The following is a 25604-nucleotide window of genomic DNA, read 5'->3' on the forward strand; positions in this document are numbered from 1 at the left end:
CAATGAAAGAAATTAATGTGTTCTCTAGAAATTTACTGAGGGAGCCTGTAATGGTTCACTGTTTATAGAGAAGAATTTGGGGACAATCTTTTGGAATATTCATATTTAACATAAATGATGAAGCTACAAGTGATTTGAACAGATTATATTTCCTGGGTGGTCAGTAAAATATTTGCATCAGACTTTCTTGTAAGAGGAACCGAATTTTGACGGAAGGTTTCAGGGTACCCTGTTTTAGTCTTATCCTAGTCCCCCCATGTAGGAAATAGAATGGCTTTTCTTGAGTGTACAGACCAGAATCACTTGAGATAACAAGCCAGGGAGCATTTCTGATGTGTTAGGTCACTCAAATATGGATAGACTCTATGACGGCAGTGGGCCCTAGTAATAAGCAACAAGGTGCCTGGGAGAGTCTGGGCTCCCTTTGAACCCATACAGTGTGTCCCGATCCTGCTGCAATAAGCACTGTAAGCGTCTCTTCTAGCAAGCACAGTATAGCTAACTTTCAGAAAAAAAACCTTCATTCACCAGCACTATGGTGCGCTGCATAGGAGGCTTGATGTAGATGGGGAGCCACAGTGCTGTCCTGAAAATCTCAGTAATGTCAGATGCAAGTTAGGTCTGAGGATCTTGTTCACAGAGCAGAAAATTTCTTAATCATAACGTTCAGCTGTTTATACTTTCTGACTTGTTCATCCATGGTACAGCATGAGTCCAGTGATACAGCCTTAAGGATGGAAAGAAAAAAGAACAGTTATTTTAAGACAATAATTACAGTTATGAGGATTTTGTACGTCGTACTGTGTAATATTTTCAGATCATCAACCTTCAGTTGTAGCTTTTTTTTTTAGGGGAAAAAAAAGGTGGAAAGGTTTTGAAATTACCCTTTGTGCCCCTGAAAGATCAAAAGATATTAAACCTCAAACTTTTCACCTCTCCAGGATAGATTAACAACACTTTTATGGTATAATTTGTCAGAAAGTGGAATATTCTTCTCTGTAAAAGCATATTTGGGCAGTTTGCCATATATATGTACCTTTTTTCTTTTTTTTTTTTTTTTGTATTGCAATTATACCTTAAGGCTTTGTTATGCTATTTACTGTACAATGTATATTAAAAAAGACAGTTGCTGTCATTTTTGCTGCAAGAATTCCTGGTGTCAACATTCAGCAAAGGACAACTGACAAGGATAAACAAGGAAGGAAAAGGGCAAAGTCAGTGCACATATGAATTATATTCAGTTCCTCAAATAAATATAAAGGCAAAGTATTGTTTTGCCTTTAATTCTGCCTGTTTACATCCTGGAATTTGTCTTTCTGTGTATAACAGAATATTGTCTTTTGCCAACAAGCTACTCTTTCACCTCTGGTTTGAGGCAGGGCAGGTAACATACAGATCCTGGGTCTTTCCCAGATAGCTATTGTAGCAGGGATAGAATGTGCTCCTAGAAGTGAATTTGAGTGCATTTGGCAGATGGAGGGTGGGGGTAAAGGGACAGGAGAGGAAGCAAAGAGCAGGGACAGTGGGGAACTGAGTGCGTATAGGGAACTGTCTGGGCTTTCAACAGCAGGTTCTGTCTAACAGGACTTTATGGTCTCCATCTCAGCCTTGGCACGAGCCCTTTTTCCTCACAGGAATCTCCAGGATGGTGCAGAAACCTCTGCAAACAGTACATGGGATCCACGGGTACTTTAATTACCTTGTAACCCCACGCCTTGCCTCCATCCTGTTGGGTATTGAGCCCACTGACAGTTCCATGGGGCCAACCAGAGATTTATGGACTATTGTATCATTAAAGCACAGAAGAATTTATTTGGAATGATAAAAAAACCAAACAAACAGCAGTTCCTAAAGGACTGTTTGACTGCAGCAAAGAGGACAGCATATACAGCTGGGGCAGAGTAGATGGGAAAACCTCAAACTGGCATTGCTGTGAAAGCTAGCTTGACACTGAGCCACAGCTGCTGGGTACATTGTCTAGTACCATGCATCATTTGCCTATCAGGAAAGAAAAAAAGGGCATATGGAATGTATATGGAATAATTTCATTTAATGTCAGGAGTTGGGATTTTTTCTATCTGCCTGCAGAATGTTTGGGTGATAGGACCTGGACTACAGAAGAGGGTACAGTAGCAATTCAGTTTGTCAGTGAGCTCAAAGGCTTCATCCTTTAGTCCAAACACAAAATTAAGGAGCTTAAGTGAACCATTGCTCAAATAGTTTGCTTCTGCATGTTCTCCCTTATATTCAAAATAAATGTTATTGTATGCGTTAACTCAGTGCTTTCTGTAAACCAACGTTAAACCCCTACTTGTAGTTTTGCTGCAAGTCAACCTTTTTCCGACGCCTTGAAACAGATATTATATTGAGATCTTTTACTGTACCAGAATGTTTTCAGTAGGATGTTTTTTGTTTGTTTGTTTCTGGTTTACTGTTTCAGAAGGCTTTGTTAAGTATAAAATTTTCATTGTTTCTGAACCCATGTTGAATATGTCCCAGTTCTCTGTCCTATGCAACTTTTCTTGAAAGCTCTACGTTAAGGTCTCCTCCTTCCTTTTTTCCCAATTCATCTACTCTGCAAAGGATGCCATCTTTCTTTTATTTTTTTCCTCTCTTCCCAAACATCTCCTATCTGGTTGGGGTTTTTTTTTCCACTTAGATGGTATACCATGCTTTTCGTCAGAGACATCACCATTGTTGAATTTATATCTTGTATAAACTCACACACAAACCTGGGAGGAGGAAGGGTGGTAACAGAGTGAAAAATACTGCAACACTCTGCATGTGTATTTTACAATTTACAAATAGGAAATATCATAGTTCTGTCTGGTATTTTGGCTCTGCTTGCTCTTCTGATCTTGATTTTTGTGTGATGTTGAGTTTAAATTCACCAGACTGTTAGATGTATTCAAAGATGAAACAGTTTCTTGTTGTCGTGAGGATTACAAAATTAGATTAAAAGCTTGTTGTGGATGAGAACGTTGAAATTTAGAGTTAAATCTTAGAGGTAATTTAAGTGGTTGCACAATACAATTCTTGATGAATTTCCAGAATGAGAAGTAAAATTGACTGAAGGTGAAGTATGACGTGAAATTTATCATTAATAATGTCATGACTTCTGGAGGTTGCTTTGAGGCTTATTATATTTTCCTTTTGTAACACATGATATATAACTTCTTTTTTTTTCCCCTTCTTGGGGATGGGAGGGTGTGTTAATCATCTGAAGTAAACATTATTCATGATGTTCCCGGTAAAGTTCTGCAGGCTTCACTGTTCAAGATACCAGTCTAGGTTTTCACAGTGGATCCCTGAAGGCTCTTTAAATCCATAATTGTATAAATGACACATGTGGTTAAGGAGTTCATATTTTTACCCCACAAGGAACACTTGTTATATATATACACATACATATATATTATATTTTATATTTAAAATATTAATATAAATGTTAATGGTGTATATTTAAATATTTATATAATATTTATATTATATATCATATATTATATATTATATATTATGCATATATATTACATATGTATATATGTAACGAATAATCTCCCCCTTCAGGAAACCATTACAGTTCAGGAAAGATGCCTTATAAAGTGCCTGACTTAAAGAGTACTTTGAAACAGCCTGGATGTTAAGTGCATACTGAAGAGTTGTAACAGTCATCACAATTCTTCCCAGACACAGATTTACTGTGGCTTTTTTCCCTACCAAGTCATGTAAAATGTCAAGGAGGAAAAAGGGGCTGTGTAATGTATCAAGTGGTCTGGTCCTGCGTTGTGCCTTGATTACAGAGGATAAAAATCCCAACACTATAAATCTGAGTTTCATTAATAGATTTGGGCCCTAACAGGGATACTTCATCAGGACTCTCTTCGGTTTTTTTTTATATACCACATGTTATTTATAAGCGTACGTGTGTTTTATTACTGAAAGGATGAGGTTTTATTCTTTAAAAGATTAAAGGGACAGACCTATTTACAATCGTATGTGTGTATTCTCAGCTGTGTATTCATGTGTGCGCTTTATTCAACCTTATACACTCATGTGTGCTAAAATCTGTGCTGGTTTTGCTCTTTCCTCCCAGGGGAAGACCCTGAAACAAGAAGAATGAGAACTGTGAAGAACATAGCAGACCTGAGACAGAATTTGGAAGAAACTATGTCCAGCCTTAGAGGGACCCAGATAAGCCACAGGTATACTGGTTTTGTGTTGATTGCTAAACACTTGGACTGTAGAAGAGTATTACTAGTTGCTGAATGAATTAGAGACTTGCAAGGGAAAATTAATTATGGCACTAACCATACTGTTTGCTAGACTGCTTCAACAACTTAAACGTGACTAATATATTTTATTGTCAAAGTGTCTTATACAATCATTCATAAAGATGGTTATTGTTTCATATACATCTTCTTAGAAGCCTATATAGTTTATTTTAGGTTATTTTATAGAGATTATAGAATCAGAATTGTTTAGGTTGAAAAAGACCCTTAATATCATCGAGTCCAACCGATAACCCAACACTGCCAAGTCCACCACTAAACCATGTACCTCAGTGCCACATGTCTTAAAAATACCTCCAAGGATGGCGACTCAACCAGTTCCCTGGGCAGCCTGTTCGAGTGCTCGACAACCCTTTTGAGGAAGAAATTTTTCCTAATATCCAATCTAAACCTCCCCTGGTGCAACTTGATGACATTTCCTCTTGTCCTATTGCTTGCTACTTGGGAGAAGAGACTGACACCCACCTCTCTCCATCCTTCTTTCAGGTAGTTGTAAGAGCAATATGGTCTCCCCTGAGCCTCCTTTTCTCCACATTAAACAAAAACAACCCTAATTCCCTCAGCCATTCCTCATAAGACTTGTTCTCTAGACCCTTCACCAGCTTCATTGTCTTTCTTTGGGCGTGCTCCAGCACCTCAATGTCTTTCTTGTAGTGAGAGTCCCAAAAATGAACACAGTATTTGAGGTGCAGCCTCACCAGTGCCGAGTACATGGAGACAAGCACTTCCCTACTCCTGCTGTACACTCTGTTTCTGATACAAGCCAGGATGCTATTGGCCTTCTTGGCTGCCTGACACAAGCTGGCTCATGTTCAGCTGTCAGCCAACACCCCCAGGTCCTTTTCCACTGAGCAGCTTTCCAGCCACTCTTCTCCAAGCCTGTGGCATTGGGTGGGGTTGTTGTGACCCAAGTGCAGGACCCAGCACTGAGCCTTACTGAACCTCATACAACTGGCCTCCGGTCATCGATGCAGCCTGCCCAGATCCCTCTGCAGAGCCTTCCCATCCTCCCAACTAACTTGGTGTCATCTGCAAACTTACTGAGGGTGCGCTCAATCCCCTCATCCAGGGCATTGATAAAGATATTAAACAGAACTGCCCCAGTACTGAGGGCCAAACACTTGTGTGGGCATGGAGAAACACACACAGAACTTTTTTTAAAAACATATACGTTATTTCAGCCATTGCTTTTCCTTGTTTCTCAGGAACAGAGAAAGCACAGTTTACTGACTTCTCCATTTTGTTTGGCAGCACATTGGAGACAACTTTTGACAGCACTGTGACAACTGAGGTGAATGGGAGAAGCATACCAAGCTTGGCAAGCCGGTCCACCCCGATGACTTGGAGGCTAGGGCAGGCCAGTCCTCGGCTGCAGGCAGGAGATGCCCCGTCCTTAGGCGCTGGTTATCCTCGCAGCAGCACAAGTCGCTTCATACACACAGACCCTTCTCGATTTATGTACACTACCCCGCTTCGCCGGGCAGCTGTTTCTCGCCTTGGAAATATCTCACAGATCGACATGAGTGAGAAGGGAAGTGGTGATTTGGACATGTCCTCTGAAGTTGACGTTGGTGGCTACATGAGTGATGGGGACATTCTTGGGAAAAGCCTCAGAACTGATGACATCAATAGTGGGTAAGCAGCACTTTTTCCCCCTTTGAACTAATGCGTGGTTGGCAGGTTTAATAAGATTTTTCTAACAAATTCTGGCACACAAGTAGAAGTTGTCTTATGGTTTATGTATTAGGAAAATATACATATAAAAAAACCCCAAACAAACAAAACAAAGGTAGGGCACTAAGCTGCCAGTGTTGTTCTCAGCTGCCTTCAAACTCAGCTCTTCTCCTTCAACATTAAGATGATTTTGCTGTGAACTTTGATAAAAGCACAGGTACTTGTTATTACTTACTGGAATTTCTTAGTTGCCCGGTAAACCATCATTTTGCACTGCTTGTTCCGGGAGGGGTCATCTTTTGTTATTTTCATGTTTTATTTGAGATGGTAGATATGGTATTGGATGCAGCAGTTGCTGACAACACTGACTTTCTCTGTTTCCACTTCAGATATTGTCTAGTGTAGTCTATGTGAAAGGCCTTTATTGCAATTTTTCAACTATGCATATCACCCAAGCTGTAGGAATATCTTTTCACAAAAGAATAGATCAGCCACTCTCCTAGCATACTCAGGAGGAAGAATGACAATTATTTTTATTCGTGTTTGTTGAATCAGTTGATAGGCTTTGGGGTACTGCATTCCCTGTGCTTCAAATTGCTATTTGAAGACTATCAGTCTTGGAATGTAAGTCACTTCATTTGTTTGTATGTTAGAACTCATAAAGCAGCATTTGTTTTGTTGTTAAGGAGGGAAAAAAAAAAAAAGCTATTTAATGGTTTTACTCAAATTACTGTTCATTGCTGTTATCGGCATCTCAAGGCTGCTTGGTGGCTGAGGTAATATTGGGTTGAACAGAAATCCCATAGAGTACATGGCCATGTCACAACACACTGCTTCACTCTGTATAAATTTAAGATTCTTCTTGTCAGTCTCATCTCTTAGTTTGAAGTATAGCTATGATTAGAGAATGGCGGCTAATGAAATTGGATATGATATGTTCCTAAGGGCAAATGAAAGTCTGTGATCAGAGCTCTCTCTAGAGAAGTGTCTCACCTCAAGCACCATCCCAAGATCTCTAGAAAAAGCATAGCTATAAAGAAAGTATATTCCCATATCTCCCTGGTGCACTGTCTCAGTGATCTGTGAATGGAGCACTGCTGACAAAGCTGTCCACAAAGCATAGTCTCAGTGGCTGTTCAGCAGGATGCCATATTCATGTCTACTAGACCAGAGAAAAGACATACGGAAAATATGGTACTTTAGTGTCTGAAGACCTTTTATCATAAAGGTAATATAAATGCTGCCTTTGACAGATGCATGGGTTGGGTTTTTTTTAAAAAAAAGATAGGGGAATCCTTTGCAGTGCCTGATGAGTTGTATTAATTAGCTTATCACGTTAAAGGGTGAATACAGTCATCTTGCATGACTTTTCTTTGCATCTGTAATAAGTATGACTCAATAGATAGTAAGTTGCAGTGTTCTCAGTTAACATTTTTAGGTGTGGTAAATGTTAAAAACAAGTTAATATGCTCAGAAATTTCAGGATTCACTGAAGCATGTAAAGTCTTATCTTCTTTATGCCTCTTCCATTATCAGTTTAATTACTTTAAACACTTGGGGACGGGAATGTAGCGGTAATTAGAAATTAGTGCGAGAAAGGCCTGTTGCGCTCATTAAGTCTCTCCATTCAGGCCTTACTTATACAGGAAAAAATCCATACAGTCTGGATTGCATTCAAACCACAGCTAAATTTAATATGCAATTCCAGAGCCTTGGAACCTACTGCATAATTCATCCCTAGCTAAATAATCTGTCAAAAAAGTCTAAATTTTGTCTTTAATAAAAAGATAAATCTAGTGTGTAAGTATGACTGTTAATTTACCTTTGAAAACAAATGTGAAGTTACCTTCTGCAGACTCCACATACCAAGGTTTCATAAATCCCTTGCTGAACTGCAGGCCAAATCTTAGCAGTGCGTAAAATGCCTTAGAGTTTAGTTAAAAAGAAACAAACCAGTCCTTCATGGTTTAAGCAGTCAAGGTTTTCTTCATCCAGATTGCCACTCAGGACGTGATGCCATCTGAAACCGCGGCTGTCACACAGGGCTGTGCTACCTGAGCTTTGCTCTCGAAATCTGCACCAGTTCACCCATCCCAAACCATGGGGGTGCAGGCTGGTTCTCTCAGGCAGCTATATGAGCCCCAAGGTCTCTGGGACAGTTGATTTCAGTTAAATCAGCTTCCAGAAAGAACAGCAGGTGTGTGTGCCTTGGCTTGTGCCTGGGAGTCTGTGTAGAGTTATTAAAGTTAAATGTTTGTGTACTCAGACACACTGAAAAATGGGTTTGAGTGGCACCATTTCATGGTTCAAGGAGAGCTTGTGTTACAGAGTATTTGAAGCGGGAGTGAACTCCAGTAGATCATTTTAGCCATCATCTTAGCACCGGGACTGTACTTTTTCTGTAAGCCTGTAATTTCACTTTGAGTAGGTTCACTGAGATATACCAAATTGTTTTTCTGTGTATGTGTACTTATATACACTGGAATGGGTTGCCCAAGAAGGTTGTGAATGCTCCATCCCCAGCAGTGTTCAAGGCTAGGTTGGTTGGAGTCTTGGGTGACATGGTTTAGTGCAAGGTGTTCCTGCCCATGGCAGGGGGGTTGGAATTAGATGATCTTAAGGTCCTTTCCAACCCTAACTATTCTACAATTCTATGATTCTATACATATTAACTGCCGTACATGTGTACGGTCCTACACAAATAAATTTGTGCAAACTTTGTACTAGGTTGCTACACTAAAGTCACCACAAACTACAAGAGGGAAATGTAAAAAAAACCCAAAAGCCTAAGAGGGAAGACAGTTTAATGAAAGGTCCTTTGAGAAAATAATGTACAGGTCTTGAGTGTAGGACAGGCTTGTGGTACTGCTCAGTTATAAGCACCAAGAGAGAGATAGAGATAGTTAGAAATAACTAAACTGTAAGCAGGCATTCCAGAAATTATTGCTGCTGCTTGAAATTCAGAAACTTTTAATGGTTCTCTAGTGAGCAAGCAGCACTACACTCACTGTTTGAGTCATTAGTCATTCATTATAATGTGAAGTGGTGGGAATCAAGCAAAAGGAACACAGATAGAAACATATTCTTAAATGTCATTGTAAGGGCTTCAGTGGATGTCTCTTTCATATCTGAATAATTGTATCCCAGCAGGGACTATGGATTTGGGTTCTCAGTTTCTTTCCCATTTAGATGGATGCTACTGAGGTTTTTTTCCTTTTTTTTTTCCTTCCTCTTTTTTAACTGGAGTTATACTTCTTTCTTAGCTCCTGATGCTATTCTCTGACAAAAATGCAGTACTTAAAATGTACTTAAATTTTTTGAAGGTACTTGAGGGCTTCGGTCTAAATATATTTTAATAAAACAGGTTTGACTGTAAGCCACCACAGGAAAAGGTAAATAATCCTAGAAAGTAGGCATATATCTGATCTCCCTGCACTGGGCATACAAACCGAAAACATTTATTATAAACCTACCATCTAACAGGACAGTCCATACCTTAAACATTTAAATTCCCCAGTCCATTAACTTTAGAGTGAAACATGATTGCCAGATGGCTGCATTTCCCACTGACTGACCACACATTTATTTTCAGGTACATGACAGATGGAGGACTCAACCTATATACAAGAAGTCTGAACCGAATACCAGACCTAGCTGCCTCTCGAGATGTCATTCAGAGAGGGGTTCATGATGTGACTGTGGATGCAGACAGGTAACAGTGCTTTGCTAAGTAAAAAACTATCTGAACTTTACAAATATTTTTTATTTTTCATGCATGCTAATATATCACCATTTTGTTCATAAGGAATAGCAAGAGGAAGCAAGCTTCTGAGGCTGCTAGGTTTCTGAGCATACAATACACCAAATACCACAACAGCTGGGGAAAAAGTAGATTTCTCACATGGAAAGGAGGTCTAGGAAGAATTTACTGTTGAAGATGTGAAAGAAGTCCAGACCTTACTTGTAGTCTTGAATCTCTGAAACAGGACATGATTTTTACAGGTTGACTTGTCGATGGGCATAGGGAGAATACACATGGCCTCTAGGCAGCAGAGAGCTTGTGTGTGCTTGATGATGTGGGCCAGAACATACATTTGGAGTTGGCTGGAACCAGAACCATGGTCTTGTCCACTGGTTTTGCCCTCTGCAGTTGTCAAGAAGAAGGCAGTACCTGTGATCAGTGAGAATTCAGAAGTAGGATTATATCCCATTATCTGCGCGGTGTGAAAAAAGAAACAACACTATCCTGCCCTTATATGTGTATATATGGGTGTGAGCATAAAAACATGCTCCCACTAATACCTCTACTTATCAGACAAATGTTTTGTTTCTTTTCCTTGAGCTTAAAGTAGATTCATATTGGTGGCTTGTATCCATGTCTGAGAAATAAGAATTCATAACCCAGCTTTTGCAGAACTTAGAGCTGTCAGCTCTGAGGTTTTGGTCAGACCATCGTAAAGATAAGGAGCAGCTGTGAAATTTGGCAGTCTTCAGTTTTAGGGGGTTGAGTTCAGTCCTGTCTTTTAAAAATCAAGTTTCCTTTAAGGAAAAAATGTGTTTAATCAGGAATGGAGAAGGGGTTCATGGAATGGCTTTGGTTTTACAAACCCAGCAAATTAGTTGAAGAAGTTCTAGAATATTAACATAGATATGATATAATTCTTACTTTTCACAGTTTTCTGGTGAAAATACACCTGTGACACAAGTGAGGGATAGTCTGCATTAGTCAAACAGTGCATGTGGTACATCAGGATAAAGAAGATAATTTTCATCTAGGGAACCAGTTACTTAAAAAAGAAGGTTGCTTTTAGCTGGCATATTAACATTTGTTGACCTTGCAGAAAAAGGCTATTTTAGATAGCAATTCAAATGAACACAGCTTGGTTCTTTGGAACGCAAGCATTGATGTGCAGTGAAGACCAGAGAAAGCGTACAGTAGGCGTTTAAGAAAATAATTTGGAGAGAACTCAGGCTGTAACAGAAGGAGAAAATGAGAAATGAGATGTGGGCAGGAGGGACTTTTGTAGAGCTCTGTGTGTGAGAACAAGAACCTTAAGCTCAAAGTGGGAGAGAGGGTGGAAAACGTAGAGGCTGGGAATCATGTAATTAAAAACAGAGAATGTTGCTAGCACCCACGTTTTTGTATGTGTCTGTATCTTTTCTTCACCTGGGAGTAAAGTTATTAGAGCTCTTCCCACCATGCAGTATTCACACCCAGGTTTCAAACCATGCACATTTTCCCTGACAAAAAAAGGTCCAAATGAAGGGTTTTTTTATTTTTTCTTAGTATTCCTCAAGCTCTAGATGTCACTCAAACACTTTGTGTTTGTTTTGCTTTGAAGTGTTACTTAGTAATGTATGTGTTAATTTGTTCTATGTAGTGTGCAGGTACATACATGTTTTGCATGTGAAAACACAGGGAGGTCAGTTCTCAATTAATGAGATTGTCCAGCATTTCCTAGTACATAAATCTATTTTGGTTTGTTTATACAACTTTGTCAGACTGGCTAAAAATGTCGTGCTAAAAACTACTCTGCTGTTTCTGAGTCTTTCTGAGTCTATCACTTGTCAGGTTGTGAAGCAGTGACTTCAAATTCATCAGGAGATTATTCTGGGTCTTGAGTGAACAGTTGACCAATTTTATGCAAAAGTCAAGGCTTTTAAAGAAATTAATATGTATTCAGGAAACATTTATTTGATCTCAGCAACTAAAATATCTATATTCCATCTTCATTGTGCATTTGCAAGCTGCTCTTGACATTAGCAAACTCCACGAGCAAGCCCCAGAGTAATTTTTGAGCTTAAATCCTACAACTGTGAAATAGGATTTACTTTGTAATGAATGCTTTCCCTTACACAAAAAATGAAAGCTGGTCTCTTGTGCTCTACTGGACCCTCTAAATGGGGTGTCACGGAACATACTATATGGTATCATGTAATTTAGAAGTTTATCATAAAGTACAGGCGTGGAGGATTTATACTGTAGATGTTCAGGCAATTTTGGCATTTCTTGACCTTTCAATGCTTGATTTTTACAGCCTTAATCATGCTTTGTTGATACAGATGGGGTTTCTTTGTCTATAAGTGTATGCTATTACTTGAAGCAGCAAAAAGGTGTTTAGAAAGTGGAAAAAATTAAATATGATTTCTGATGATAACAAAACACATGCTTGCCAAAATGTGTCACAAAAAAACTGTATAAGGTCAAACACACGCACACAAAAACGTTTATATTGATCTTCAGTGTGTCACATTTTCAATATGAAATCAGGTGGAAAAAGGAATAAAGGTTGCTGAGACTCTTGCTTTGTTTGGCAGGATAGGTTTTGGTCCTTCACAATAGCATAGGTACCTGAGATTTCATCTTTTTTTTATATATTATTTTTTCTACTTTGAATAAAAAATGACAGGGTTTGCGTCAGGGCTTCAAGGTATGCCTTGCTACTGGTATGATGAACTTCCATGTAAGAGAATTATTCTCCTCTCTGTCATCCCTGTAGATATGTGAAGGACATATGCATTTTCACTATGGTATCATTAGTTTAAACCTTTTTCATAATTGCAATGATTTCCCCTGGCCTTTCTGTTGTAAAGAGCTCTGCTGGCATCTCTGTGCAGGCAAAAAATAAATTGTATGCTGCAAGTATCTGATTTACATCAGCACGCAGGAGATAAGTTTCAGTATTCTGTCCATCACTAGAGCCAGCAACTTTTGCTGACAGCAAACCCATGTTCTTCATGAAAACTGAACTTGGGTTTTCTCTGACAACCTAAATTACAGCTTCTGCCTATATTTTAAAACTTTTTTCATTTTGTGAGCTGGCAGTTCAGTATTCTTCAGATAGGTGGGCTGATTATATCTCTAAGAGTAATGCAATTTCTAGCAAATTCATACTTTCAGACTGATTCTTATTTCATGGATAAATCAGGAAAAATTCATTGACATTAAGAGCATTGAACTGGTGTTAAAAGACAATCAGGTGCCCAGTTTGATTCCACTCTAAACTGGTCTCAGATAGAACCTGCATCTCCACTTCTTGCCAAAAAGCAAAGGATTGAAGGATCTCCATGTGGAAACTTAGCCTGAGAGAGCTCATCCAAATAATAATATTAAATTGCTCATAGGGAAACTTTATAAAAACTTAAATTCATGAATACAACATAAGCCAAGACTTAATATTGCTTGCATACTGCTCAGGAAAGCACATTGGCGTAGAAAGGAATACAGCATATTTGTTTGTTCTAGGGAAAGAATTGTAGTGGTTCAACAAAAGGCTGAAGGGACATTGGCAGCATCAGATGTCAGTGATTGTAACATTCTTCTTTTGATTTTTTCTAATTTGGACTCTTTTTTTTGGTCTGTAAATGCCTATTCCTTGCAAGTTACCTTGCTTCGGATACCATAAGAAATTAATTAGAGAGGAAGATTGATTCTCTGCAGTGGGTGTAACTTGGGATGTGGCTGAGAGAGTTCTCAGTGGTATGATATTACTTTTCATTTCTTGTTCTGTCTTCCTCCTCTCCACTCTTAACATTTGCCTTCTGGGACTGTTAGAGGGAGTATTTGAGGAACATTCTTTGAGTTCAAAACCCTTTTCAAAGTAAGATGAGAGCCAAAAGAGATTAGACGTAAGCACACAAAATGAATTATGTTCTTGAGAAGAGTAAGGTTTATTGAAAAGTAAGTTGCAATGTTTCCAAACCACCTTGTGTTTTCCTAAAAACTGTTAGGGAAGTTTAAACAAGCCCTTTTAGAAGCAGATATAGCTCCAATGAGTTCAAATATTGTCCTTCCGCCCCCTATACCTGCTTAATTTAGTGCACTGTATCAAAAGCCACAGTTTCCTTCTCTTTCATCAGTCAACAGTCAACACAAGTTGTGCAGCTACGTACACCTCACATCCATTGAATGCACCATTTTTTTCTTCTTCACCTTTGCTTTGGATGAAACCCAAAGCTTTAAGGGTAGCTTATGCTGCTTAGTGTGCTTTTATCATGACTCGCTTCAGTTACTTTGCTGTTGCATTGAATCTGAGCCTCCACTACACAGAGTTCTTATGCACAGGGAGTCTTTAAAATGCTTCCACCATCTGTCACATGTGCAGAAGACTTGGCAGTTATCTCAGACTTGCTCGGGCTGGCCTGTTTGTTCTCAGCCAAACCATAATCACCATAATACATTATTAATTATAATTGTAACAAAATAATTCCAGATTTTGCCTGTAGTTTATTAACTAACTTCCTGGATGAATGACTGTAAGTCTTCTTCTGGTGTTTGTCTGAATAGTTGAGCCTTGAGTTGGAATATTGTACTTTTGGAATAGGAATTTTTCCAGAGTTCAAAGGGGTATTGAACTGGGGGCCCTGTATCATAGGGTTGGTAGTATCAGAAAAGGCTGAGGGACATCATGAACAGTAACTTAAAATCCTGATAGAATTCAGTGCCTGGTCTCATATAGTGAAGTTGTGGCAACTCATTGGAATTGCTGCTGCCTTTTGGAATTTAACCCTTTGGGATGTTGTACAGTGGACAGGAATACTTTATGTTTTGCCTTTCTATCTATATGCTTCTGTGTAATGTGTATTTCAGCACTGCAATAATGCTGTGCTTTCTGCCATGTATCTGCAGATTGGTGTTAGTGTGATCACTGTTCTGCCGTGTTGCAACTATTGCCTGTTCAGTTTGATGCTTCTGGTAGCAGAGCATGATTTACTATGGATAGTTAAAGGAAATGTGTATGCCACAGTGTCGAACTATTCACTGTGTAGACACAATCAGCCATCTACATTTCAGCTGTGTCCACCTCTGGGTTCCAGTGTCTGTGGCAGTCAAACAACTATTCATCCCATAGATATGAAATAGTAAATAATAAAACACAAAATAGATATACCTTCTTCTTGCTGTCCAAGGCTTTCTGAGGAAAAAACTGAGTTTTGCTGCAAATCTACTGCACTGTGTGGCACCTGCTTTCACCAGTAAGTATGCCTGTGATTGCTATTCTGTGCACAACCAAAAAAGTTATTATAGACCTTAAAGACAGCATGGTTCATACAGTTGTGTGATCTGCTATGATTTTTCTGGCTGTGATTTTACAGTATTAGTAGGTTCTTAGGATGCTGAAATAATATACATATCTATACCTCACTGTTTTTGCAGTTATTGCTCAAATACCTCTAGAAACCATAATTAAAGAATCTCTCTTGTAAAGCAATTCAAATTTTAAACTGGTTTTACTGTTGTTGCTCTCTTCTAAGCTTTTAATCTTCCATAATTTCTTTTCACAGCTGTTGCTGTTAACATTTCCCACCATTTACTTTTATTATTCTCAAATGATTGTGCATTTTCGTAATCTCTGGTGTAAATCTTTCCACATCTTGGCATCTGCTAGGCTATCAAGCAAGTTGCTAGTTAGAAGTATCTATTTCAATGTGTATCTCAGTTTTTATTGTTTCTGCAAAGTAAGGATGCTAAATTTAGGTACCCAAAGCATAAATATGTGTGTATCCGTGCATGAAGAGCAGAATAATTGTGTCAAAGGGAGCACTCCTGGTTTTTTGGCTCATTATGTTGTTAAGTATTTAGGGTCCTTTGAGAATGAATACCTTGTTTTCAAAACCATAATGAGAAATAAAATTTCCAGTAATGTGATTTTGTACAGCATTATTAATTTAGAAAGAATGGTATTTTTAAATTGAACATGACATTGTTTCTGGTCATGGTTTGAAAGTCAGGATTTGGACAATATAAAGTAAGCAGAGCAACTGGACTTTGATCTGATTTTGTGAGGTTGCTTTAAATTTCTAAGAAATTGCCCATAGAACCACAAACCAAAACATGGAAACATTTCACAGCTGTGTGTTTTTAGGTTCAAATACTTTATTAATATCAATGACATAAACAAACTGCATTGTTAGCAGTCTGTCATTAGTACGTTAAACTGTCATGATCCTGCAACATCATGTCTGCAGACACATTTCTTTGCACCCAGCTTACATAAGGAAATGACATTCAGAACAGTGCATGGCAGATGTTTACTTTAAAACAAGACTGAGCTGCAAGTGATTATGTGAAATGAATGATGAAGTTCTCTCTTTTTCAATTTTTGTCAAGTGGTAGAGAGAGGGACAATATCAACTAATTTCAGTTTATATGAAAAAGGAATTCATGAAAATAAGTTTTTAAACTTTGGCAAGGAATGGAAGCAAATCACATTCTCATGCAATGCTAAATGAGCTGAGCATATAGTTTGCTGTAGGGTCATTAAACCAAAGGCTGGCTGTTTACAGCTGACACATTCAACATTCTCACAAATCTACTTCTTCAAAGTAGATGGTGTGGAGCTAAGTATTAATGTCATGCAATTTGTTTGCATTCTTTATTTCTGCTTATCTTGAAGTTTGGTATAGATGCTTTCAAATGATTTGAAGTGAGTCTGGACTTTATAATATGTTAACGGATTACTGATAGTTCCCTTCAGGAAAAATGCAGATGGTTTATTTTGCTTGTAATCTACTTCTGAAGGGAGTACCAATGTATTTAATAACAGCTACCTAAGACTCAGTTTACAGTTTCAGCAGCAGCATCATTTTGGTCCACTACCTTACTTCAACTGTTATCAGCAAAGACTAATGTACTGCCTCCTTTGTGTTAGAACAAGGCATGGGTAACAAGATATAAATCATTATGTAAAATACCCCAGGCTCGAATAGAAAACTAAAGAACTTGAATCTCCTGTGTGATACATATTTGAGTCCTGAAGTCAAGAGACATAAAAAGTTCTTTAAAATATCTTGATCTGTTTGATGACTGGAGGAAAAAATGTAATTTGATTCTCCTACATGGCTATTTAAAAAAAAAAAAAATTGAAATTTGCAGTAAAATAGGTGCAATTGAGATTACAGTTCTAACGTTAACAAACATGGCATTTTATGCTTCATGAAACTTAATAGAAAAATTGTGATTGTGATAATTTAGTGTTGGAGATGCAGCAGCTTGTGATCACTAAGTTGTCTTCTGTTCTAAACTGCCTCAGAGAGACCTACTTACTTGTGGAGTAAAATATTCTTATTTCTTATTTAAGTCATTTATTCAAGAGCTGTTTTTATAATAGCTACTTACCAGATTGAGTTAGTTTGTGGTATGTGTATGCATGCATGCTTGGCAAACGAAACATATGAATTATAAGAATGTTCCAATTAACACTTTCATAGAAAGTAATTAGTTTGTAACACTATAAAAATCCTTCACCTTGAATTTAATGTAAGTATATATAATTATAATATAAATTCATTTTAAAAAGCATTTGGATTTGGCAGCTTCAGCAGACCAGTAAAGTGAAAAGGAAAAAATTTGAGAGCCACATCATGGTGCACTTTTTTGTACCCAAAAGAGGTAATGAGAAAGAGGTAAAATGATCTGTTCTGACAGCTTCTTGCTGCTGTTTTGTCCACCTGCTCTTCCTCCTCGCTGGCAGGTAGACAAAACAGGTAGGTGAAAGGAAGGGCAAATTTAAATTAAGCTTTGCATCTTAAGGGTGCAAGTGCACGTTTGCTGCTTGAGCTGTAAGGCTGCTTATGGTGCAAAAGAGGAAAATTGCAAAGTTTTGACTCTTTCCCTTACAATGTGCTGCTCTTAGAGCAAAACAGTACTGCTTTCTGTGATGAGGCTGTTGGAAAACAGTGATATTCAATACATTTTAGACTGCCAATTGCACTGCAAGGTAACTTCATCATTAGTGGCTAAAAGAGATAGCCGGAATACAGCCAGAAACTGGTCATGGGTTATCTGTGATTAGATAAATTTAAGTGAAGGATGTTCCTAAAGCTGTGCAGGTTAGAAAACATGGGAGCCTTTTGTTTGATGGAAAAATAAATGGACTTTCAACCCTGTTGGCTGGCTGGAGGCAGAGTTCAAAAGGAGGGAGCATGAAGGGAAAGCTGGGAAGGACACAGTGTGGCAGAAAAACTGCCAGCCAGTGCAGAGAATACCCTTCGCTGCAGGAAGCTGACTGTAGAGTGCAACATGTGTTAACCTTCCTCTTTGAAAAAAAAAATCCCTCCATTTCCTTGTATCAACATTTTACATATAAATCTTAACTCTGTCACCTGGGAGTCTTCTTTTGATGGAGAGAGGAAAAGATGATCCTCCCTCTTCAATCTGTTCTCCGAGTGCTGTTGTGGAGGCTTCCTGCCCCTCCTGAACCCTTGTGACAACCTCGTCTCTGCACAGGGAAAAGCTTGGTGCAGCAATGTGCTTGGAGTTTGTTTTCTTTTGAAGTTACAGCACTAATCTCATCTGTACCTAATCGTTAAAATATTAAGTCTTCAAAGATTTCCTTTGTAAACAAAAGATTGTCATAACAATTTAAGCAGGATCAGATGTGTAAACCTAAAGAGTGAAACCTCCAATGCATTTTATAGAAGAAGTTTTTTATAAAAAGGGTACAGTATAGTTATAATTCAGACCTGCTTAGTGGAGTGAATAATCTAAAATACAGTATTTGAATGGAATTTTAAAAATAGCTTTGCCTAATTACATTTTACTTGAACAAATAAGCTTTTAATCTGCTACCTGTGTGCATCAGCTTTAATTTCCAATATACTGAACTTTCTCTTATACTTGTTTTGGATGCATTATGCTCTAGATCTGTTTCATATTGCAGAATAGAATGTAAAATGGCTGCTAACCCTATTAATTGCTGTGTAGGTAAATTCATGGAAACAAAAATTGCTTTACTGCAGTTTAAAAATATGTGTAATGTTGGAAATAATAAAATTGTCCTGGGAAGTACAATAATCATAGAATCATAGAATCATAGAATGGTTTGGGTTGGAAAGGACCTTAAGACCATGTAGTTCCAATCCCCGTGCCATGGGCAGGGATGCCTCACACAAGACCATGTCACCCAAGGCTCTGTCCAACCTGGCCTTGAACGCTGCTAGGGATGGAGCATTCACCACTTCTTTGGGCAACCTGTTCCAGTGCCTCACCACCCTCACAGTAAAAAACTTCTTCCTTATACCTAACCTGAACTTCCCCTGTTTAAATCCATTACCCCTTGTGCTATAGCTACAGTCCCTGATGAGAAGTCCCTCTCCTTGTAGGCCCCCTTCAGATAGTGGAAGGCTACTATGAGGTCTTCATGCAGCCTTCTCTTCTCCAGGCTGAACAGCCCCAATTTTCTCAGCCTGTCTTCATACAGGAGATGCTTGAGCCCCCTTTTAACCATCGTGGCCCTCCTCTGAACTTGTTCCAACAGCTCCATGTCCTTCTTATGTTGAGGACACCAGAACTGCACAAAATACTCCAAGTGGGGTCTTACGAGAGCAGAGAAGAGGGGCAGGATCACCTCCTTCGACCTGCTGGTCACGCTTCTTTTGATACAGCCCAGGATATGGTTGGTTTCGAGGCTGCGAGCACACACTGAAGCCAGCTCATGTTCAGTTTCTCATCAGCCAACACCCCAAGTCCTTCTCCGCAGGACTGCTCTGAATCTCTTCTCCGCCCAACCTGTAGCAGTGCCTGGGATTGCCCCGACCCAGATGTAAGACCTTACACTTGGCTTGGTTGAACTTCATGAGGTTGGCATTGGCCCACCTCTCAAGCGTGTCAAGGTCCCTCTGTATGGCATCTCTTCCCTCCAGCATATCAACCAAACCACACAGCTTGGTGTCATTGGCAAGAATAATTGACAGAACAGGTGTTTGTAATTCTTCAGTTTTTATCTAGAAACAAACCTTATTGATATAAGCCAGAGTCTTTTATATTATAATATCCAATGATTTTTATCAGATACTCAGTATACTAACTTAAAAGTGAAATTAAGATATTTCAAATGGATAGGATTTGAACCAGTTTCTGAAAAAGAAACAACAGAGACAGAAAACATGATGTTATGTATTACATATCTTCTGACTGTTCATCAGTGAAAAGTTTCATATTGATAGCCAGTGCCTAAAATCTGAAAATTTGCTGATTCAAACTAGAAATACACACACAGTGTTAGTAGCGAGATTGTGAACTTTAGGAACAGGACATGAGGAATAAAGGTAGGCTGTAGTTATCTCAATTTTTTTTATCTTTTTTTTTTTTTTTAAATCAAGCCTAGATCTTTCTGTAAGATATTTATTGCCATATTCAAATACCAAAGTAGACAAAATTTAATGGATGGACTGTCTGGGGTTTCTGGAGGACATGCAATGCTTTCTGAGAGGATCAATAAAGGTATGCAGTCTTCAAGACTCATGAACTACCACCTGGAGGCTCTTATCTCTTTCGATAGACTGTAACAGGAACATGGCTAGACAGCTAGCTTTTGGTTTATGTTTAGATGAACCATGTCTGTTTTGAAGAATTCAATTTAAAAGAAACCATGGCTGTTGGGAATTTTTTTGGTTGGGGGGGGTGTGTTTTTTTGGTTTGGGGTTTTGGTTTTTTTTTGGGGGGGTGGTTTTTGGTTTTTTTTTTTTTAATAAAATAAATTCTAGTGGAGCAATGCAATGAAGTGACAAGCCTTTATGTAGTTAAGTCAGCCAAAGTATGACATGACATAGTGTCATCCAGGGGTAGTCCCTTAGTGGAAGGAATTGCCTTCCAATGAATTTTAGAAAGTCTTCATTTTAGGAAAACCAGTATCTGTACAGATAGATACAAAGATCTTGAAAGAGAAATCACCATGTTTCTTTAAGGTTAAAGACTTATTTCTTTTTCCTCTTAGAGTTAAAATCCTTCCCCTCCATGAAGAGAATTGCCTCAGTGTGCCCCGTATGACCCAAATCTTATGATACCTAAAAAATAACTGAATTGGCTCTGTTTTAGAAGTATTTTCCTTTTGTTCAGGATAGAAAGAAATTTATGATCCCCTCTTTTGTACATCTTTCTTTCTCTCTCTTTAATCATTTAAATTAATGATACCAGCAATACTCCTGAGAAATTAATGACTATAAAGTGGATAAACTCAATGGAAAAGCATGTAGGAAAAATAATTTTTTGGTGTATGAAAAATAAAGTATGTCGACAATGATAATTTAGAGCCTTCCAGATAAGTTGTGCAAGCTAATATCCTAACTAGATTGTCAATAGCTTTCCCTAAAGAGCTATTTTCCATAAAATTACTGGTCATATTTTCTTTTGGAATGATTCTGTTGGATTGGCAATGTGGGAAATTTTAAGAAGACTGGGCTTGTGTGTATGAATGTTATTGCAGCATGCCACTGAATTGTTGAGTAGTGGTAAGTAAGCCTTAAGAACTCTGAACCAATTTCTGTGGATTTCCAATGTGGGCAGTAAGAAGAGCCTACATCACGAAACTTTATGATAGTTTATTAATTTTGGATTGCTGCTTTGGTGATAGTTTGTCATGTACTTGGACCTGCTGCAGCTCTTTGATGCAACTCAGCACAAAGGCAATAAATACTGAAAGCAGCTGGTCGTCAGTGCTACATGCAGTATCGGTCCTCAGTCTGTAGTAGGTTTCACTAGTGCTTGCTCAGGGAGCTGTAATAATTTCTTTGCCAGGAGCTCCATTTCTTTCATTAGCCATGGCTCTGATACAAGGAGCAACTGAATGATGTGATATTTGTTGTCTTAAATCTGTGAGCATCTTCTCCACCAGACCCCACTCTGAAAACATTAGCTGTTGCCCTTTCTCCACAAAAGTAGCAGTAAAACCCACATACTGAGTTCATTTCACTAACTATTGAATTGCCAAAGGATTAAGGTCTTTGAGCTTCTCTTTCAAGGAGATAGCAGTGCATTTCTGGGTTCACAGATGCCTTGCCATAGGTTATTATTAGGATGTGAAATTGCTATCAAACCTTCAACTTTTTATAATTAAAGAAAAATAGAAAAAATAGTTTATTCTTCATTTTTCAGTAGATCACAGGTTTTGAAAGAAATATCTGTCTTGATGATATATTCTAAAAAGCATTAGGAATTGGTCATCAGCTGCAGCTTCTTATAAATATACTCTAACTAAAGGGAGTTCTGGGTTTGGGGTTTTTTTGTTGATGATCCCTCTAGAAAGTGAATTCTCCTAATAAAGATGGCTTTGAAGTGTGTCTCCTGCTTTTCCAGCTCCTGCCCTGTTCCCTCCCCACCACCCACGTAGTGGGTTCCCTGACAGGAAAAATCATAATGACATATATTCAGTTAAACCTTTAAAAGAGCCCCTGTAAAATTTGTAGGTATACTATAAAACAATCTAGTGGCTGCCCTATACTATATGGCCAACCAAAGCTGCCTCCCATCAGTCCCATGCTCAAGGAAAATACACACAGGATATGAAGTCACCTTTTTAACCCTCTCTGGAAGCTGTGATGTTTTAGACCAGTGTCTTAAAAATTAGGATTAATTATCAATGCCATGCTAAGAGTCGTTCTCGTTCGTATAATATAGCAGAGAATAAAGGACAGTGTTGTCATTTGTATGTGAAATAATTCATATATTTGAGAGGGAACTAATCAAAACTCCAAGTTAATTTCTTATTATTCTGCTGTTTATGCTACCAGTTTCTGGGAAACCACCTTGTCTTGTTTGGATAGCAGTTTTATGTTTTGTTCCTGGTATCTCAGTTGCATTTTGCAGGGAGAAGTTGGGATAAAAGCCCAATATAAATCCTAGAAAGATTAGGATTTATATTGGGCTTAAGTATCTCACACCTGGGTTTATAGGATATATATTCGAAAACCTGAGCTCAGCTATCAGGAAACAAATACAGCCTAAAGAGGGAAAAATGAGAGAATTTAGGAAAAATAAATAAGGACCTTTTGATTAAAAAAATCAGGACTGTAAGCAATCTGATAATTTTAGGATGGCTTGCACTATGAAGGTCACAAAATTGTAAATAAAACCAGATTTTCAGAGAACAGTGTTAGATTTCACATGTTTACTATTAATCTTTTAGGCAAACAGAACTACACCTGAGTGATCTTAAAACAACTTAATCTTCTGCAGTTAATTGCCTATTTTATCTTTGAATGTTTTTTCCAAAATATTGTTTGCAAAAGTGTGCCATAAAGCAGAGTTTATGCCTAACGTGTTGTCAGGTATGTGATTAGGTTAAAGAGCTGGATTCTTAAGTTGTAGATTTAGCAAATTACTTTCTCTTTTCTTTTGACCCTGGAGAATTCCCTCAGAAGAAATTTGTGGATTAATGTACATGTCACAGAAAGCCGTTGCTCTTTATGGAAGCTCAGTTAGACATGAATCTTACTCTTCTTCCCAAATTTTTTCTATTCCTGATAGGATAATAAAAATCAATATGTTGAACCACTGTGATTTTAGAAGATGTGTATGTATTTTTCCTAGAACAGTCTCATGAGACTATTGCGGGTCTGTAATATATTTATTCGGCCTAACATTTTTTATATGCATTTTAATATTTGGCCCCAGTGAAACAGATGGAAGAGCTCTTACACTGGGCCCCTCCACGATGCCTGCTTTCTTGTGGATCTCCAGTACTTTCCCTACATGCAATACTGTATTTGCCATTAAAAACTTCTCAAAAAAGATTGTTAGCACAGTCTAAATTTTCTTTACAGTTGGCCAGAGAGTACTTAAAATGACTTAGTACTTTCTTAAGCAGTTCTTCAAAAGGAGGGTATGTTAAAAGGACAGTCAAAAATTGACCTGTTGACTGGGATGAACCCAGAGCAGGAAGCTTCCAGAGACACAGCAGAAAAGGGACTTCATCATGTAGAACCATGTTACTAATTATACCCCAAAGGAGAATTATCATACATCTCCTAACACCTGGAGTTCTTCTAAAGAGACTGCTGAAACTGTGTGTAAAATATCTCAAAAGGACACTGAGGAGACCGCTACTCTGAAGAGCATAGGTACCATGACAAGTACAGTGTGCATGCCTATGTAGCTGTCCTTAGGCTCTGGTTAATATGCCAGCAAAATAAGATGGTGCAACATCCTCATACAGCTCAACTGGGATACTCTGAAACTACTTTATAGGCTGTTGACTGAAAAAAAATGCAATTATTTCTGTGTGTCTGATTTTGGTATGCATGCTATTACTTCTTTCAGAGGAATATGGTCAGCCCTTTTCTGCAGAGGATGTTGGCCAGGTGCAGAGAGAGACCTAAGTGTCCCTGCAATGCTGCTGGCAGCTCAGAGAGACCTAAGAGTTCAGCAGAGCTGGTGTGGCTCCCAGAGCTTTGTGCTTCAGCTCTTGCTAGCTGATACGTGCAGCCAAATGGTCACTCAAGAACCCTTCGAAATGCTCTCAATTAGAAGAATCGTTCCATTAATTTCCATTCATCCCCAGATCTTGGAAATCCAGACATGGTCTGGAGGCATCAATGTGTCCTGGGTGCAATTGGGATGGACCAGGGAATTTAACCTGCAGTAGCTGAGGGTGTAAAACTTTCACCAGATAAATGAGATAAAGAAGGAAAACTTTATTAAATCTAGATAAATCAGTGCTGTACTGTGCCAGGAATGGAAAGATATTTATCAGCATGGTATTTTAGCGTAATATGCTATAGTGGTGAAAAAGTACTGATAGTTTTCCTTTGTGCTGCAGTTTTAAAGTTCTCTGATACATATTTAGCTGCCAGTTTGTAATAAAGTCTGTGTGTCAGAGCCATCAGGACTTTGTGCAAGCCCTAAGAACCAGCCGGCTTCATATTATAATCAAAGTAAAATCTCACGAATCTAATATCAGAGGCCCTACAAAAATGCATGGCAGCACCTGTTTTTTATAAAAAACCAAATTATTGAATATGTGGTGTGTAGCAAGTTGTAGTCTTTATACACCATTTCGCTTTAACGTTCAGGTTCCTCTAATTTTCCATTAGTTAAACAAGTGCAAGGGTTTTTTTGTTTCCCAGTATATTTTCATTTTTGTGTTGTTAAATGATTTATTTCAGACAGAGACAAAACTAATTTGTTGGACAAGAACATACGTTCATGCATTTTCTGAAAGCTAGTATTATGTTGATGTTTCTCTATGAAGCTGTTCCATCAGATACTTTTATGTAAATTTTAAGAAAAATCTTAGAAATCTTTTTTTAAAAATCATCACTGGTAAAGCAAGGGCTTTTAAAGCCAAACTTTTGCCAGAATTTTGCTTTTTTTCTTATTGAAGATAGATTTTTCTTTTAAAAAGCCACTACCTCAGTTATTTCTGAGTCACCACTAACTTAAAGTCAGACTCCCTTCCTTAATGGGTTTCTCATCCTAGTGCTAGTTTTTTCCTCTGATATTTTTATAAAAGCTTTCTGTATTCCCATTTGGATAGCTTTACTTCACAATGCTTCTTCTCAGGCGTTATCTCTTGCCTGCAAGACTTGGCTGAAACCATGTTATTAATTGGTTTGCTCCCCATTTTCCTTTTACAAGAAACGACTTTTTTAACCTTCAAACTTTGAAATCACATTGGTCATTTCTTTCTCCTTGCATTTTTCTTTTGAAGCAGTATTGAATTCCATTATACCTCCTGGGGTGTCTTTTAGGTTTGACCAGCTTTCCTGGACTCTAATAGCTAAGTTCTTTGGGTTTCGGTTTGGGAGGTTTTTTTCTCCATATTTTCCAGCTACTTTCATTCTTATATTACACATCTGATGGTTTTGTTTGTTTGTTTGTTTTACCAAAGAAGAGAATTTCAAGCTCCCATAGTGATAGCCTCT

At 38.2% G+C, this 25604-nt stretch overlaps 1 protein-coding gene across 8 annotated transcripts in view; it reads left to right on the forward strand.

Annotated features, from left to right (window-relative positions):
• NAV3 (neuron navigator 3) overlaps positions 1–25604 on the forward strand; it is a 547425-nt gene that overhangs the window by 427079 nt on the left and 94742 nt on the right. For all 8 annotated transcript variants that reach the window (XM_030479342.1, XM_030479337.1, XM_030479339.1 and 5 more), the window contains 3 exons: positions 4094–4202; positions 5541–5924; positions 9556–9675. In XM_030479342.1, the coding sequence (XP_030335202.1) occupies positions 4094–4202; positions 5541–5924; positions 9556–9675 (613 nt within the window). The remainder of the gene's footprint in view (positions 1–4093; positions 4203–5540; positions 5925–9555; positions 9676–25604) is intronic.

The sequence above is a fragment of the Strigops habroptila genome, chromosome 3 (assembly GCF_004027225.2).
Source record: "Strigops habroptila isolate Jane chromosome 3, bStrHab1.2.pri, whole genome shotgun sequence".
NCBI classification, from domain to species: domain Eukaryota; kingdom Metazoa; phylum Chordata; class Aves; order Psittaciformes; family Psittacidae; genus Strigops; species Strigops habroptila.